The 18083-nt window shown below is 32.7% G+C and overlaps 1 protein-coding gene across 16 annotated transcripts in view; it reads left to right on the top strand.

Annotated features, from left to right (window-relative positions):
- Positions 1 to 18083, top strand: part of LCORL (ligand dependent nuclear receptor corepressor like) — a 180249-nt gene that overhangs the window by 137563 nt on the left and 24603 nt on the right. For 7 of the 16 annotated variants that reach the window (XM_054485833.2, XM_054485834.2, XM_063663544.1 and 4 more), the window contains one exon: positions 7692 to 12517. The exons of 4 other annotated variants lie outside the window; for them this stretch is intronic. In XM_054485833.2, coding sequence (XP_054341808.1) covers positions 7692 to 12517 — 4826 coding nt within the window. Of the gene's footprint in view, positions 1 to 1146; positions 5296 to 7691; positions 12518 to 18083 lie in introns of those variants that run through there. 5 more of the 16 variants (XM_054485835.2, XM_054485836.2, XM_054485837.1 and 2 more) reach the window with 3 other exon arrangements.

Genomic DNA, 18083 nt, shown 5'->3' with positions numbered 1-18083 from the left:
TCTGTTAAAGAAAAGTTATCAGAACAATCACCAAACTTTAGTTCATGTTACTAAAATGAACTACCAACTTAATCATAGAATACAAACTAAGAAGCAGGACGAGTAAGAGAATATTAAATTAAATACACAGGACGCAATTTTAAGGGAAATATGTAATTTATTAATTTTTTAAAACAATGAACAAATTCTAAAAGCACTGTACTTACTAATTATTAATGCTAGTTTATAGTGTTTAGATTTTTTTATTGCACTTTAGATGTGGTGGCAAACTACTTAAATATATCTAGTAATCACCACAAAAAGTCCTTTCATGCTTTGAAAAGTGTCATTAATCATTAAATAAATAATTAGTAGTGAAATGCTGTTCTGTTGGATTTTTGGATTTTTTTTTTACAACTTTTTTGCATCTTCCCATTAACTAACTGCACAGGAAGCTTTTGTGTCACATTTAAATCTTAGAGGTAGACTGTAATTTGTTTCAACTATGGCTGTAGTAGTATTTGAGTCGTAAGGTATAGTCAGCTTTCTGTTGGAGAAACTTTGAAAATTACAATGATAATTTGAAATAGAAGTGACATTTATAATATCTAAAATTAAATTATTCAAATATAACTTATCTACTTGTTTCAAGTTTTAAGCTCTTGTCTAGAGAAAAATTAGTCTTGTGGAAATATGGGATGTTTGTGTTTGGAAATATTCCTGCTGCTACAAATTTCCTTTAAAGGGGTTGACTCTTTTATTACTTGTTTAGCGGTAACGTCACGTTTGTACTAACAAAAACTCCTTTAGGATTTGGGTACTTTTTATAATGGAGCTCTAATTGTACAAATTATAAGTGTTGCTCTGCAAGCATCTGTCAGAGGAATAGCAACATCATGAGAATATTTTTCCAAATACTGAGTTAGGATTTTATGTTCTTGGAAGGTCTGCCCGTTGAGGCCACCGTATCATTGACACATTGTCCTACCAGGACTGTAGCGTTTGCTTTGATAAGGAGTAACTACTACATCTCACAGACTTAAAAGTGTCATAAGCAGTGATGTTACCTAAGCAAGGAGTATAATAAAGGAGTGGACCCTCCCCTTCCATAGCTGTGTGAGAGTCTCTCATGCATCAGTTTACCATCGTTTCATTCCATCCATCCAGGAGACTACACAGAAACAGAGAGGACTATGTGGAAAGAAGTGCTGAGTTTGCAGATGGTTTGCTCTCAAAAGCTTTGAAAGACATTCAGTCTGGAGCACTGGACATAAATAAAGCAGGCATACTTTATGGCATACCTCAAAAAACTTTACTTCTTCACTTAGAAGCCTTACCAGCAGGGAAGCCTGCATCTTTTAAAAACAAAACTCGAGATTTCCATGATAGTTATTCATATAAGGACAGTAAAGAAACTTGTGCAGTGCTGCAAAAAGTAGCCTTGTGGGCAAGAGCTCAAGCAGAGCGCACAGAAAAAAGTAAACTCAATCTACTTGAAACCTCAGAATTAAAATTCCCAACAGCTTCCACTTACCTCCATCAGCTAACTCTACAGAAAATGGTCACTCAGTTTAAAGAAAAAAATGAAAGCCTCCAATATGAAACTTCAAATCCTACTGTACAGTTAAAAATTCCTCAGCTACGAGTAAGTTCTGTCTCAAAATCACAACCTGATGGTTCTGGTCTGCTGGATGTTATGTATCAAGTTTCCAAAACCTCTTCAGTCCTAGAAGGATCAGCTCTCCAAAAACTGAAAAATATACTCCCTAAACAGAACAAAATAGAATGTTCTGGGCCTGTAACTCACTCAAGTGTTGACTCTTACTTTCTACATGGGGACCTCTCTCCTTTGTGTCTTAATTCTAAAAATGGAACAGTTGATGGGACCTCTGAAAATACTGAAGATGGATTAGATCGAAAAGACAGTAAGCAGCCCAGGAAAAAACGTGGCCGCTATCGGCAATATGATCATGAAATAATGGAAGAAGCTATTGCGATGGTAATGAGTGGAAAAATGAGTGTTTCCAAAGCACAAGGAATTTATGGGGTACCTCACAGCACTTTAGAATACAAGGTAAAAGAAAGATCTGGAACACTGAAGACTCCTCCGAAGAAGAAACTACGATTACCAGACACTGGGTTATATAATATGACAGATTCAGGGACTGGCAGCTGCAAAAACAGCAGCAAGCCTGTGTAGATTACTTGTTAGGAAAATGTTTGTGTGTGTGTGTGTGTGTGTTTGCGTGTGTGTGTATGTGCACAGGTGTGTATTTGTGTGTCTGTATACACACGTGGGAATTACAAATGCTCACTCTGACAGGAGACATGAAATTTTACAGTTCAAAAACCACTTACATGCCTTTTGAAAAAAAGTTTTATTCAGGGTTTTCACTGTGGACAGAATTATATAGTTGCTTACTTAATTCTGATAGTTTGTATTTAATCCTTGTATAAATAGGTGAAAAAGATTCAGGTTTTCTTTAGTAGTCAATAGCATAAAGCGTTGTGGGAAAACAAGTAATTGTCAAGTGAAACATTTTTATTGGTGAAAGACCATTCCAGCCATTCAGTTGAACCATCTTATAATGGAAATATGATATTCATAGTTTATAAACATTCTATACAACATACTTAACAGTTGTTGTATGTATGTCAAATAACCAATCAAAGTTTAAATAGACAGCTATCTCCATACTAAGAAAAATTAATATATACAGTGTTAGTACACTACAGTGCATTCTATGAACTACAAAATGCACTCAAGTGCATCCACCAGGAATAGAAAAGAAAACCTTAAAGGATATGTATAATGAGATTTAATATTTATCATTTAATAGTTGATTTAGCAAGAAGTTGGGGTATATAAGGTATATACTTAAAAAAAACTGACACATAGTTAACCCCAGCAGCTATAGAACCCTTTAATATAAGATGGAGTACTAAGAACAAAAAATAATTTAAATTTAATTATTAAAATAATTTAGTTTTGTTTTTCATTTGAAAAATAAGCTAATGTGTAAGGTTAGAAAAGAAAGTTGGAATGCAACTTAGAGCATGTTTATAATGTGCACAGAAAAAGCTTGAGAATGATAATTTTGGTTTAAATGTGCTGGTTAGTTGATGTTATGACTACTTTAAATTTTAAGGATTGTGACACACTCCTACTATTGAAAAACCTCAGTGTAACTTTAATATATTTGCTGCTGTGACATTTCAAAACATTTTCAGTTTATCAAAATGAATTGCAGATTTCATTTTGGTGGGCGATACATTATCATTTTGCTAATAACCAAATTTGCAGTTTGTTCAGGGTCTTGAATAGATTTACAAATATTTAACACTGAAGCTGTTTTGAACTTTCAGTAATGTAAACTCTCTACTAATTGGGTAGTTAGAAGCTGGGCAGTGCATTTTAACTTTTACTAGACTCATAAGAGAGACTGGTCATTTTTACATAGCAGTTTTAAAATATGGGTCAAAGTATCCTTGTTGGATTTATGGAGTATGCAACTGTAGTGGTAAAATGTTATAAAGCATATGCCTTCATATAAAGAATAGGGATTTGCTTTATGTATTCAAAATTCTGAGTGCCCCCTTTCTCTGTTAAAATTCAGGTTCTGATCATTTTTCTAAGCCAGTTTTTGTAAGTCCAAAAGGAATACTTTTAGCTGAATTTAAAAAATAAGTGCACCTTGTCAAATGCTTGTGTTTTTACACTTGTGTTTGTGTGTATTTAATAATCATATATACGTGTAATACTAAAGAGATTTTCAGCTATTAAATTTTAAAACTGCTTACATGTTTAAAGAAACTGAAGAGTGAGAAACTACACAACCAAGCAGTTATTTGGTCTCTGAGATCTATACTTAACCCTCTTCAGCTATTAATGTTACCTGCACACTAGGGTATGAATCCTCTTTTTTTTTCCACCCCAAGAAAATATACATAATAGATTACAGAACAGCAGATGTCAGGGTCATCTTTCTTTTTAAAGAATTAAGCCATATTTTGTGAGGGCCAGAACTTGGATTATTTAGTATATTTCCCCCTTCCCCCAATGAAAAGCAAAGTTAAAGGTAAAGTACATATTTCAAAACAATTTTAATGACCTCTTTATACAGAATTTTACTTGGAAAACTTTGGGGGCTTTGAATGCATTACATAATATTTATATTGTATTGAGCTTTTTTATTCCTCACACTATATTTACATTAATAAATTGATTGAGAAGTTTATAGTAAAGGGAAACTTACAGAACACTTTTGTATCATTTAAAAGATGACCTGACCAAAAACTTTACAGGATTCATAAATCAGGGATCATTTTGCTATTGACTTCACAGTAATCAGTAGTTTTATAGGTAATATTATAGTTAATTTACAGCATTTTAGTACTTGTATTATTTATTTTTGGTCAGAAATAGTAAATTAAAATATTTTTTGATAGTTTATAGGTAATAATCAACCCATAACTTTTAAAAGAAACAAAACATTTCTATTATTGAGTTGACATTTGATTATACAAACTAGAAAAGGCAGGGAAATTCCCCTTCTCCCCAGTGATTCTATTAAGATGACCTTTATGTTAAACTTTCAAAGTACTTTATGAATTTAGTTACCATTACTATTTATTAATTGACAATTTTCTGAAAAATCCCGTTTCAGCAGACTTAATGAAGGTGAAAGCAACCCTTATGTGCTTTCTACTTATTTGAATGTTCCTCAAGTATTTTATATTAAAAAAAAAAAAGAAGGAAAAGAAAAAACAGTGCCTCTGTTTTTAGAAAACTACTGCTCAGTAAAGTTGTTTAAACCATTTCTGGTAGCTAATGACAATTTTATATTAAATTGTATACTAACTTTAGTGAGACTGATTTTTTTAGTTGTTTACAGTACAAATACTTGTATTTGTTTTTTAATTGCAGTATTTCCATTGTCGCAGTAATTTAGTAAAACTCTGTGGCTGCCTTGATTTTGACAGATTTTGTTAATATAAACTGATTGTTAGGCAATTAGTTATATTTATGCATAAATCAATTGCACTATAATTCATGAATTATTTATTACAATATTTTCTAATGAATTCATGTATCTGTCTTGTGTTGTAAATGTACTGTAATTCTGTTCCTACTTTGTGTTGTTATATATCTAAATCTGATTGTATGAATTTTAATTGTTCAGTTAACGTGTTTCTAGGTTGTAATTTGTAGTAAAGCACTTCAATGCTTTTGCACTTAAATTTACAACACTGTTGGTGTGTGATTGATTTACTCATTCAGTAAAAGAAAAAAAGAAAAGAAAAGAAAAAAACTGACTACACTGACTTCTTTGATTTACTTTAGGAGGCAGTTTTATTAAATATAGTATTCTAATTTACTTTTCTGAAGAAATATTCCAACAAGTTTCTAATGGGCAAAATGGATAGTAACATACTAAAAATAGGCAGGATGTTTGGTTTATAAATCAAACAGGAAAAGGTTAGAAAACTTTAAAAGCAAAGGATCTACAAAAAAATACAATTTTAGAACCTTATATAATCACCTGAGAATAAATTCTAGACTGGATACTTATATGTGTGTTCAACTATTATTTACTCATTACTAGGTTTTTCTTTAAGATCCTAACATGCAAGAAATATGGGGGAGAATGTTTGAAGCCAAATAAGCATAGTGTGAAGTTCTGTAGTTTGAGATCTTAGTTTTCTGATATCTGATACATAAGATATAATCTAATATCTGAATATCTAATTTATACCTTTATTAAGCTGTTCTTATAGCATTAGATGGGAATTACTGGCTACCATAGTATTTTTGAAATTCCGTTATTAATAAACTGAATAAGAAAACTCTAAAAGCTTTGCTTAGAATGTCAGAAAAGGGATATAAAAAGCAGTGGTTTTTGTAATTTTGTGAGCTTAATCAAGTTGATATTATAACATTGTTTCAGAATACTTAACACTAGTCATTAGTTTTGATTATTTATACCACATACCTGGCTTTATTAACAGAAAAAAGCCTTTGAGCATTTCAGGAAGAGTTATGAACAGTTATTAATCTTTAAAATACAATACAACATATTTTTCCAAGAAACATGTAAATTCTCTCTTTATTATGCCATAACATCACTTTAGAAACTACTGAAGTGCATCTCTCACAACATTCTGGGTTTTCTTTTGCTTGTGTGAAAATTAGTCATTTTTAATTTGCTGGAAAAAAAAATATTGTAATCTTTGATAGTTACCATTTCTTCCTGCCCTTGCTCTCTCTACATATATTTTTTAAAACTATGTGATTGAATCCTGGGAGTCAATTGCATCATTTTACACTCCCAACCATGACAAAATTTATAAAAAATTATTTTCAAAAAGGAAAGGATATTGGGGTCATGTCCTATCTTCATCTGTCTAGAGGCGGCAGTGGACTTTAAAAGTTTTATTGTAATTTCACATGTCTTCTCACTTTATTTGCTAGCTTCTTTATGTCAGATCACTAGTTTTAGTGAAACATTGGATGAATCTAGTAAAGTTATCTTTTTTTCCAGAAAAGTTTTGATCACATGTTTAAAATTTGCTTCCTTATTTTTGCTACTCAAATAACATAATTTTTATAAAATAATAAGTGAAATATTACCTCTGAAACAGGCTATATCAGTTTTAGGCAGCAAAATAAAAATATTCCACTTCCTGTTTTAAAGTAAAAATCTTATAATTTTTAATATAGACGAGCATAATTCTGTATTTAAACAAAAATACATTCTTCAATAGTAGTTCATAATCAGCATTATTCCAACCTTAAAATTTCTAGAAATCAGGAACTATTAAAAACAACAAATGTAATAAACTGTAAGTGAAAGGCAATTTTCATGTACAGAGTTTGGTGATATGTTTAATTAAAATAGATACTTTTCTGAAACAGAACTCTTTAAATATATTTTATTCTTCCTGCTGCTGGTATTGGATTAAAAAAAAAATTTGTAGACTTCTATATTGGTTGATAAGCAAGCCCGGTTCTTAATTAAAGTTAGATGTATATTAGTTTCTGTAGTGGGCCATTTTCCAGCATTTGAAACTTAATAATTAGGTAAGTAATGCCTTTAGCTTTTATGAAATTACTTTAGTATTTAACATCAATTAAAAATAGATTTTATTTTTAAATAGCTAATGCCTGCAGCTTAATCTTAGGAAGGACATTCTCTTATTTACATAAAATCTAAATCCCTTAATTTTCCTTGTAATTATGGAAAGCTTTTATTATTTTCACTGCCTTGGAAAAAATATCTATTTTAAATAAAGATTGTACTCCTACATTTTATTTTCCTTATTTGCACTAATGTAGACTGATAATTATGTATCAGAATAATTTATAAAATGGCTACTTTATAAAAATTTAACTCCTTCTGAAGCACTTTCCATTAAATATTCTTAATACATTAAAAACAGACGTTAATATATAAATGTAATCATGTATAATCATCAGGTTTTATATTGCAAAAATAGGGCTTTGCTTTGACTTATACTTTGTTATAGGAAATTAATTATCAGTGCTTCATTATATTTTTGCTAAACAATAATCAAAATGCCATTATTGCAGCTCTCTAGGAGTCAGGAGTCCAGCAATACCAAAATATCTTTTTTCAAACACTGTTAAAATTATAACTCCTTATAGTGGTATTTTTGCTGCAATTCATTTTTTGTTTGATTTTTATTTTTAGTTCAACTGTTGATGCAAAATCAGAGGAAGCTACTAAAATGGAAAAAAGAAAATCAGCATTAAACAAAGTTTTGGAATCTTTGTGCATACATCACCAGCAACAAGTTTTGGCTATGTTGAAATTTCTAGTCCAAGAGCAGAATGCTGCTTCTCTTTGCTGTTGTAATACATCATGTGTTGTGTCTTCAGAATCTCAAAAGCCCTTAATCGAAGATGATTTATATGGTCTGTTCTGTAGTTGTGAATATAGGCTGGCAGAAAGAGGTTGTTTACAAAACGAAAAACAAAGCCCTGGTTTCGAACCTCTGCCAGTCTGTATTAAAGATTTACATTGTTTATCTTGCCAAACTGTAACTGTTGAACACGTTAAGCCAGTAGTGAATAGAGGAATTGCAGACAGTTATAATTCTCACAGGTGCTGTTCTGGACTGTTACCAAACATTCACTCTACAAAATCAGCCTTTCGTAGTCCTCTTTTGTCAAAGGAAGTATATGATCTTTCAGTCACTCTTAAAGATGCCTGTAGATCTCGAAGTCCCTCACCTCCACCATTATCACCTGTAGAAACTGAAGGATTTGAAAAATTGAAAGACGTCATCTCAGAGATTTCAGCCTTAGAAAATAACAAACTTGAAGCAAACGTTAACCAGCCTCCATCTCTCACACCAGCAGAAATAAGCAACAATAAGAGTGATCATGAAGATAAAATACTTAAAACTAAAAAATCCAGTAACTCTTATTCTTTACTCTCAAATGACAGCAATAATTCTACTACAAATCATGAAAAAGGTGAAACTGCTGTAATTTTTCAAGATTTAATGGATCGCATTAATGAAAAACTAAAATCAATAGAAACCACGGATATGACAAGCCTTGTAAAATTATCTAGCAGTGATTATAATACATATAATGATTTAAAATTGGGAGATTTCATAACATCTCTCTTGCATAATGCAAAAGCCAGTGATTATAGTTTTATGGAATTATTGAGTCAACATGATAAAAAGGTAGAAAATAAAATTATTCAGACAAGATTTCGAAAGCGTCAAGAAACTTTATTTGCAATGCGCAACTCCTCTGATTCACCCATGTTTAGAAGGCAGTCTTTACAGATAAAAAGAGAACTTGCTAGTCTTGATGAAAATTTTACAAGAAAAAAATGCACCGAGAAAAGTTCTAGGAAATTGACACAAAACAGTGAGATATCTTCATCAGACAAAGGAGAATTCTATCACGACCAAGGGCCTTCTTTACAAAATTCTAAAAGACTTCAAGATAAAAATCTTGCTGAAACATCATTTTCACCAAATTATGCATTACAGTCACTGCAGCTACCTCTTCATAGTTCAGAAACTAACTTGTCTTTTAATGCATTTTCAGAAAGCTTTAAAACAACTTCCCCTGAGAAAATGAGCATAAGAAAGCCACAGGAGAAATCTACAGATGGAAAACAGTTTTTGCAAAATCATAGGAAAAATCCAAAGTTAGGTAATACTCAAACTCTTTTGAGAAATGATGCTTCTGGACTTTTGAGCAGAACTAAACGAAATATTGTGCCTCCAGGGTGGTATTCTATATATGTAACAAATAATTATGTTTTTAAAAAATCCCCTAAAGCCAAAAAAGTATCCGAATCCACAACAAAAAACGATCCAGCGAAAAATATTCACATTGAAAGCTCACACAATATAGACCTAAACAAAATTGCAATGAATTCTAATTTACAAGTTGTTGTGAAGCGTTTGGAAGATACAATAAATATAGCCAAAAAATCCTGGAATAATAAGCCATTATCAGAAGGATATAAAGCATCCAAGAAATTGATAGAAATTGATGGTAAAGACCAACATGCTGACAGAAATATGACTCTTACTCTAAATAGAATGACATGCAAAGAACAGAGCTTATCAAAATCTGTGGTAGCATCCGGCAATATTATCAAAAGTCATTGCATGCCTACAGTGGATTTGAATAACAAAAGACTTGAAAATCTGAAAAAGTCATCTATTTTAGATATGGGTCGCTTGATTTCCAATGTTGAAAATGTACCAGCAAAATATGAAGGTATTGAAAGTTCATCTGTTTCCAATTATTCTAGTCCTATCAAACTCATGTTTTTATCTGAGGTTAAAAGTAGTGAAGGAGTCAAATATACTTTAACTTCAGTTGGCACTTCCCATTCAAATGTCGTTCTCCCTTCTGAAAAACCTACAACCCATCATGTAACTGAAGAAAAAACAGAAACAAATGAGGATATCTCAAATGCGAACTCTGAAAATTATCACTGCAATCATTATGATACTGATACTTTTCAAAGAGAACTAAGCAAATTCAGTCATACAAAAGAAACTGCAGGATCCTCTACAATGTTTATAGGTGATATAAATAGTGATAAGCCACAAGAAGAACCTAAGGACAATTCAAGCAGTGCTACTGATCCATCTTTTAAAAGAAAACCAGGTAGACCAAAAAAAATAGGTCCCCAGGTTGTGAAACAGATTAAGCGACCAATTGGAAGACCACCAAAGCCTAAAATTGATCAAACAAACATCACTGTTTGCCAGAATGAGCCCTTTAGTGCTGGAAGGAAAAGCCCAGAATGTCTCATATCAGAAGTAAAAGAAGGTATTTATAAAAAGAGTATTACAGTAACTGTTATTTACGGAAGGTCAAGAAGAACTAAAAGGCATGTTTCTGAAGGAAGGGTAAACATAAGCAACCTTATGTCTTTAAACAATAATGCTGGTGATTTTCCAACTGAATATAATAGTCCCAGAAATATTAGTGAACACAAAATTGACTTGGGTGAAAGAATAAGTGCTGTAGCAAGCTTGACTACTGAAAGTGAGATCTTGGGGTCTGGCTTTGAATATGTGAGACCCATCAAGAACAAATCTGTGATACCTCAGCCTTCCAAGAACATTATTCGACCAAATCAGAAGCCTTTGACAATAAGTAGGAAGCCTGGTAGACCGGCAAAAGTGAAAATCTCTGGCATATCTGTGACTATTAATAGAACTTCACCTCAGGAAAGAGCAGTAAGTATTAGCAGCTGCTTGCCTCCTTTAGAACAGGATAATACATCAGGAAAAAATCTGCCTGTAGAAAAGTATGACCAACAGTGCACTAAAATGGATAAAATAAGGCACACTGAAGCTGATATATTTAAAAATGGATCAAAACATATGATTGCTACTGTACCTTTGAGACATTCTATTAGGGATAGAAACCCATCTCTGCATTTCTTACATTCATTAGCATCTTCTAGCTCACTTATTTATAGAAATGCTCTGCTCCATAAATCATATAAACTGCATTTGCAGAAAAATAAAAGTCAGAAGGAAAAACATAGGCACTCAAAGATGAAAATAGCTTACAAAGATACCCCAAGAAACAGACTTTCGCGGAATGCAAAAAAGTGTTTGGAAGATAATAAATTAGTACCTATTTCTGAAGTATCCTTGGATCCTATAATTTCATCAAACCCTTTGCTCAGGTGGTGGGCTACTTCTGCTTCAAATGATTCCTTATTAGAGGAATTAAACAATAGATTTGAGCAAATAACAAATGCTTGGGTGCAAGTAAGTGGAGATGAAGCTGAAAATTGTATTCATAAAAAAAGAGAACACATTGAAAACGATCATTTCAAAGTAGCAAGCCCTTTGGAAACTTGTCTTTTGGAACTTGAAGTTTCACCTGTAAAAATGCTTTTTCAGAAAAAGTATGATTTGAATGAACTCTGTACTTGGTTTATGCAAACAACAGAAACACAGTCTCTTTCACTAGTTAGAAAAGCAAATGCCCGAAACCCTTTGGAAGTAATAAATACCAGGGGAATCAAATTAGGGACCAAATATTCTGACTTTAATGCCAGCCCCTTCAGAAAGCACTTTAAAAAATTTGCACTCTCTTCTCCTTCAAAATCAGCAGAGAAATTGCATATACTGCATAAAGTGGCTAACTCTCCACTCTTAAATGTGAAAAGTAATTTAGCAATAGCTAGATTAAAAAGGACTGAGTTTAAGAGGTTGCATCATGAAAGGTGGAAAAGAGAGGGAAAGCTGCACAACCATGGAACAGTTGACTGGAACTCTAAAAGGAGAAACTTAAGATTTTTCTGCCAGAACCAATTTTTAAATAAGACTGAGGGAGAAACAAATGCTGACATCCCACTCCAAGGAAAAAGCATAGTAGATAATCAGTGTGTTTTGCCACCTGAGATCAGGGGTGACTTGCAGCAGAGGGCAGTAATGCCTGACTTCAAAATACATGCTAGTTTCGAGAATAAATTTAAGTCAGAAGCAAAAGAGAATGGAACAAATTGCAGCCAAAAAGACTTTCAAAAGGGACCAAGACTAGAAAATGTATGTCCTAATAGTTGGAGGTCAAAAACCTTAAAAGACTGTAGAATATTTTTGAGGAAGCTCAACTGTCTTGAACACAGAAATACTTTTAAGCTAAATACAATCATTTACTCTCCTGAATCTACTGACAGTGGAAATACTCATCAGACTCATATGGAAGAATCAAAGCGCTTTACTTTAAGATCTCATTCTGCTAGGCAAAATTCTTTTAAAAAGCAATCTAAAGAAATAGAAAATGCTAAAGCAAATAGTCCTTCAGCTGATGAATTTGCTGACCATCTTGGCAATAGTAAATTAAGCAAATGTGTTAACTTTGACAAGAATCCTGATAGTTTTGAAGTTCTTAGCAGTTTGAACAAAAGAAAAAGACCACCATGGAAGACCACAGAAATGTCAACAAAAAGACATAAACGACAGTCTTGCAACAGTGGACAAATGGCAAACTATTTTTCCAAATCCCTAGGTAAGTTCTTCTCTACTTAATTTTAAAGTTTCATTGTAGGTGCCTTGAGTAAAGCATAACAGGTAGAAAAGGAACAGCTGATTCAGTTTTAATTAGTTTCCAAAATATTTGGACAACCTAATTTCTTGGCACCTAGTATGAAACTCGTGAAATTAGGTGCTGCTAAACGTACCAGTGCGCTTCCCCACGTCTTAATATGTCCAGGATTTCACACAAATAAAAATATATAGAGACATAGAAATCATCTTTAAAATATATTATTTTAATAATGTAGATGTTATCTCCTTTTGCATTTGGTAGATCTAATAAAATCAGTAAGCAGTTTGACAGATAAATATAACCAAGTAACTAACTAAAAATTAAGTACCACACTATAAACTGGTAAATATTTACTCAATTGAGAAATCAACCACAACTATGAGACCATGTTTTAAAAAAAGTAAAGACTATCTGTTAAATTGATAGATTGTAACATATCCTAGGATAATCCTAATCTCACATCACCCACCAAGTTGTTATGTCATTTGGAGCTCACTTTAAGACTGATGATTTGAAGAGTGGTAGAGCAACAATATTTTTTTAAATAAATCAGCAAACTTGTTGAGTAGTTTTTTGATATCAGACATTGAGCTCATTTCCACAGATATAAAGATGAGGATTCTTTTTCACAGGTAATCCATAACCTAGCAAAAGAGAAAGAATCATATACAAGTTATTGTTAAGGTAATGCCAAATTCAAAATGCAAACCAGAATTACCTTAGCAAACAATTACATCATTTACTCAGTTATACTGACCCGATGTTGGTGCCTCAGGGAGACTCAGGGACCCTACAAGCTAGTCCAACCCACAGCCCGTGGACCACATGCAGCCCAGGACTGCTTTGAGTGTGACCCAACACAAATTTGTAAACTTTCTTAAAATGCTATGAGATTTGTTTGTGTTTTTTTGTTGTTGCTTTTGTTTTTGTCTCTGTAGCTCACCAGCTATTGTTAGTGTTAGTGTATTTTATGTGTGGCCGAAGACAATTCTTCCAGTGTGGCCGAGGGAAGCCAAAATATTAGACACCCCTGCTAAAACCTAGTAAAAATAATATAGGAACACTATAGTTGCCAGTGTAGCCATTTCCAGCTCTTCTTATTGATAAGTACTGGACAATGAGGGATATTGAGGAGTATGGAAGTACTTAATGATTACTTGCTTAACATGAAAGAAATTTTACATTTGGAAATTTAAAGATATTTTATTATATAGTTGCATCATTATATATTTTAGGGGTGTTTTGGGGGGGTTGGGGAAGTATTGGCTTTATTTTTATTATTCTTTTTAAAACTTGTTTAAAAGCTAAAATAGGTAGTATCAGGTCTTAAAAGAGTAAAAGCAGTAAATTCTTGATTTTTAATAAGTTAATGATTTTATGGCCCCCAAGATTGAGTTATTCAACTATATAACTTTAAAACCTATTTCAGAAAGTAATGATTAAAATTTCAAATATCTAACATGCAATGATTAAAATTTTAAAAGTTGGCCAAAGTAGATTCTCCATTATAAACGATCAATCAAAACTTTAAAAAGTGACCTCTGTTTCTTGTTCTTGGGATAATTAAAAATATCAAATGCCATGTCAGGAAAAACAGAGGCAAAAAAGCCTGATAGTGTTTTTTTTTATTATAATTCATCTGAAAATATACACACATAATTCTTAAAGACTGTCATGAATGGAGAATAAAATGTAAAGCTTCATTTTTAATTCTTTATATCATCCTCATATCATGCTGTTACAGTTAACCAGAAGTAAATGCATTAATTCATTTTACAACAGAACCGTATTTTGTCCTTTTAGCTTCTTAATCATTGTATCTTCCTAAGAAATAAATATCAAGCTTATTTTAATGTGATTATTTACCCCCACTAAATATGAAATCATCCTAGAAAAAATAAGATGGAAGATGCCTAGTGACTACTTCTTCAAATTAATTTCAAAATCCTTTTGGGCAGTTTTAAAATTTTTAGTATCATTTGAAGAGCTGTTTTTGATCTTTCTCATTTTTAAAATTACTAGTACTATTTCCTGTTCTGCTTAAAGTTTTATCTATCTTTCACTGATAACTTTCCTTCTCTATTTTTTAACATTCTTTTTTTTAGTCAATCAACAAGGACATTATTTTTATAAAGTTGTATTTATAGAAATATTTGTTAATATTTATCTGATTTTTAAAGTATTATTTTTTCTCATTATTCTTGGTATCTCATACTTCTTTTTGCCTTTTTGGAAATGATGCTAAAACTCATTGTTAGTTTTATATGTGTTTTTCTTCTTCGTAGAATAAATTACTGACTGGAGACTTAAGAGACTTAACAACCAGCCTTTTCTAGAAAAATTTCTAAGGCAGTGTATATGAGATTTTGAAATATTTCTGTTGATGAAAAGTTTTGCTTCTATCACAAATATCTTGTTTTGTACATTTTGAGATGAACTGTCCAGATATAATTTATGAGTTTTTAAATTTATACTTCACCACATTTGTACTACTGTATATATCAAGTGTGCACATGGAAAGGAGGCAGAAAAATGCAATCCCATTGTATTCTTACTTCAACAAGTATTTAATGAATGCCTACAATATGTTCTTAGGCACTGTGGAAGGTTCAAATAGTTCCTTTCCATCTAAGGGAGAAAACAAGACCTATGTCGTTTATTCAGTAAATAGAATGTATTTCATTTTTTAAGTGGGATATTATATGCCTTAAGGGGATAGAATGGTTAAAGTCATGGTTGTTGCTCTTATGGTTGTTGCTCTTATATGTTCCTCCATGTCATGAAGGGTAGAAAAATGGATAGGCAATTCCAGTAGAAGGATGATGACTGCTATGATCAGAGAGAGAGCGATGGATATTAAGAGCACATTACAGAGAAATTGAACTCAGATTTAGGGAATTAGGCAAGGTTTCCTACATTGTTGCATCTAAGCTGAGGCTTGAAGGAGGCCGATGTAGTAGAAGTTGGAAGAGGAGTGTTTCAGGCAGTTGCAAACGATGTGGAAAATTTGGATGACAAAAGAGAGCAAGCAGCCTGGGCAACATAGCAGGACCCCATCTCTGCAAAACAAACAAACAAACAAAATTAGCCAAGTGTGGTAGCCCACACCTTGCTTGAACCTGGGAGGTCGAGGCTTCAGTGAGCCATGATTGTGCCACTGCGCTCCAACCTAGGTGTCTCAAAAACTTCTTTAAAAAAAGAGCAAGCGTATGTGGAATATTGAGTAATTTATCAGAACTGAGGGATAAAGTAGGAATCATGGATTAGGAGGGAGTGGGAAAATGGTAAAACAGTGAAACTACTGGGAAGCATAGCCCATATTGTGAGGTCAGCATCAAATAATGAAACAAAAAATGTTTTAAGCCCTAATAGTAGCAGTAATTGAAAAGAATAGATTTGAGATCTATAAAGTAAAATCAATGTCTTAAAGATTAGAAGAAAAAAGGGAAAGCATCCAGGTTTTTGCCTTGAACATCTGGGTAGAGGATAGTAAGATCTACTAAGATAGAATGCTCTTTAGATGTGAGAAATTTGAGGTGTTTAGTGGGATATCCAAGAAAGGATGTTAGGAAGCAGTTATGGATATGCTTCCTAAACATACGGATCTGTTTCCCAAGAAAAAGGCCTGAGCTGAGATAAGGATTTGTGAATCAACAGATAACTGAAACCATGAGAGTGGAAGAGATTACAATGAGATTACTCATTGTAAGACTGAAAGAGCCTAGGGAGTCAGAGCCCCAAAGATTTAGGAAAAAGGAAAGATGTATACAAAAGGAGACAGATGACAGTAGTTGAGAGGTAAGACGAAAGTCTGGGGAATGTGGTGAATGGAAATGTGTTGTAAGAAGGGAGAAGGCAATGTAAACTGTTGATAAGAAGTCAACTAAGATGAGCCCTGAAATGGTTCCATTGAATATAGCAACAAGAGTTTATCTTAGTGGTTGGGAAAGAGTAACTTTGGTGGACTAACAGAGCCACAAGTCATATTCAAGGCTAGATGAGTTAAATGAAGGAAAAGAAAGAAAATTAGCACAGAAAACTATAATGACCATGAATGGAGAGAATATACAAAGGTTAGCTAGATTAAGCTGGGGTTGAAGACAGGTTTAAAAGATATATATTTACATTCTAATGGGAAAAAAAGCCAATAGGGAATAAACAATTGAAGATACAGAAATGAGATGGCAACCAATGGAAATGGAGTGAAGCCCCTGTGTAGATTATTGGGTATAGGATCTAGGACATGGTTAGAGAGATTGGTCTTAGCCAAAAGGGTCACTTTTCTCTTAAAAAAAAAAAAAAAGGGTAGTGGGAACAACATGTGGGAAGGCAAATCGGTAATTTGTGGGCAGAATCCTGAGATATTAGAGTCCATTTTCTATGAATCAAGAGGTAATCAAGAGTAGTATGTGGGATTGGGTAATTGGGGAATATGGACAAGGTTTGAAATAGCTGTCTCAAGAAATATAGGATAGAACAACTGGTTTTATCTCAGCTGCCAGAATGTAAGCCTGGAGAAAGGTGGGCCCTTAGATTTAATAACAGTCAAGTTCACCACGTGGGGATGACAGGACAAAGAGATCCAACCAAGAATATATCTGTTCTGTGAATAGTGAGAAGCTATATGATCAAAGCAGAGTTCTAGAGAATCTTTTCTAATAGTAGTACAAATATAGATCCAGGGGGTGGAGGATGGGAAATGTGATGTGTGAAAGGTCAGTTGCAGGAGATGATTTTTGAGATGATAATGGCCTAAAAATGGAGTATAACTTGGAAATAATATAGACCTTTTTAATATCAGTATCTTTTGAGTTCCCAAAGCAAGTGTATATCTTTTCCTAATTGATAAACATCTTGATATAAATAAGCTGACTCTGGACACCTCTGAGTAAACTTTTAAGAATCAAATAACCTAATGTGGTCTTGAAGCTCCTGTAACAATAGTAGTCATCCTAAAACATTAAATTTTCCCATAAGAATTTTGAATTCAGTTGACACTTTGAATCGAATTCTGAGATGACTGAAAAAAAAAGGTTTGTCAGCTTCTTCTATTTTGCCATCTGCCGTCAAAAATAACTGAATTTACATTTTTCCCATTCAGAATTCTGGTTTTCACACAGGTTTATAACTGATGGCTGATTTTTAACTAAGTAATATACTCCTTCATCTACCAGAAACCAAGACTAACCATACATACTCCTCTGGTCTTGCTTATGAGCATTTTAACACATATTTTGAACCCTGAACACAAGATAAAAGTAAATGATTACTTTAAGTAAAACTATTAAGATTTGATTCTGTTAAAGTATTCTAATGAAATTAGGAATTTTTTTACACCCAACCCCCCTGAGGAATTTTTAATAAAGATACATTCTGTTTATATTTGAGTTTTTCCCCTGTAATTTTCTTAGGAATTGAGTAAGAGAGGAGTTTAGGTTTTAAAGAGTCTCTAACTTTTGCCATAATATTTTGTGAAAATGTAAAACAGCTAAACAATCTTTGTCTTGATGTTTTTTCTTAGAATTTT

The sequence above is a fragment of the Pongo pygmaeus genome, chromosome 3, assembly GCF_028885625.2.
Source record: "Pongo pygmaeus isolate AG05252 chromosome 3, NHGRI_mPonPyg2-v2.0_pri, whole genome shotgun sequence".
Classification (NCBI taxonomy): domain Eukaryota; kingdom Metazoa; phylum Chordata; class Mammalia; order Primates; family Hominidae; genus Pongo; species Pongo pygmaeus.
Note: the sequence above shows the minus strand (reverse complement) of the source record. Positions and strands in the feature narration are given on the sequence as shown.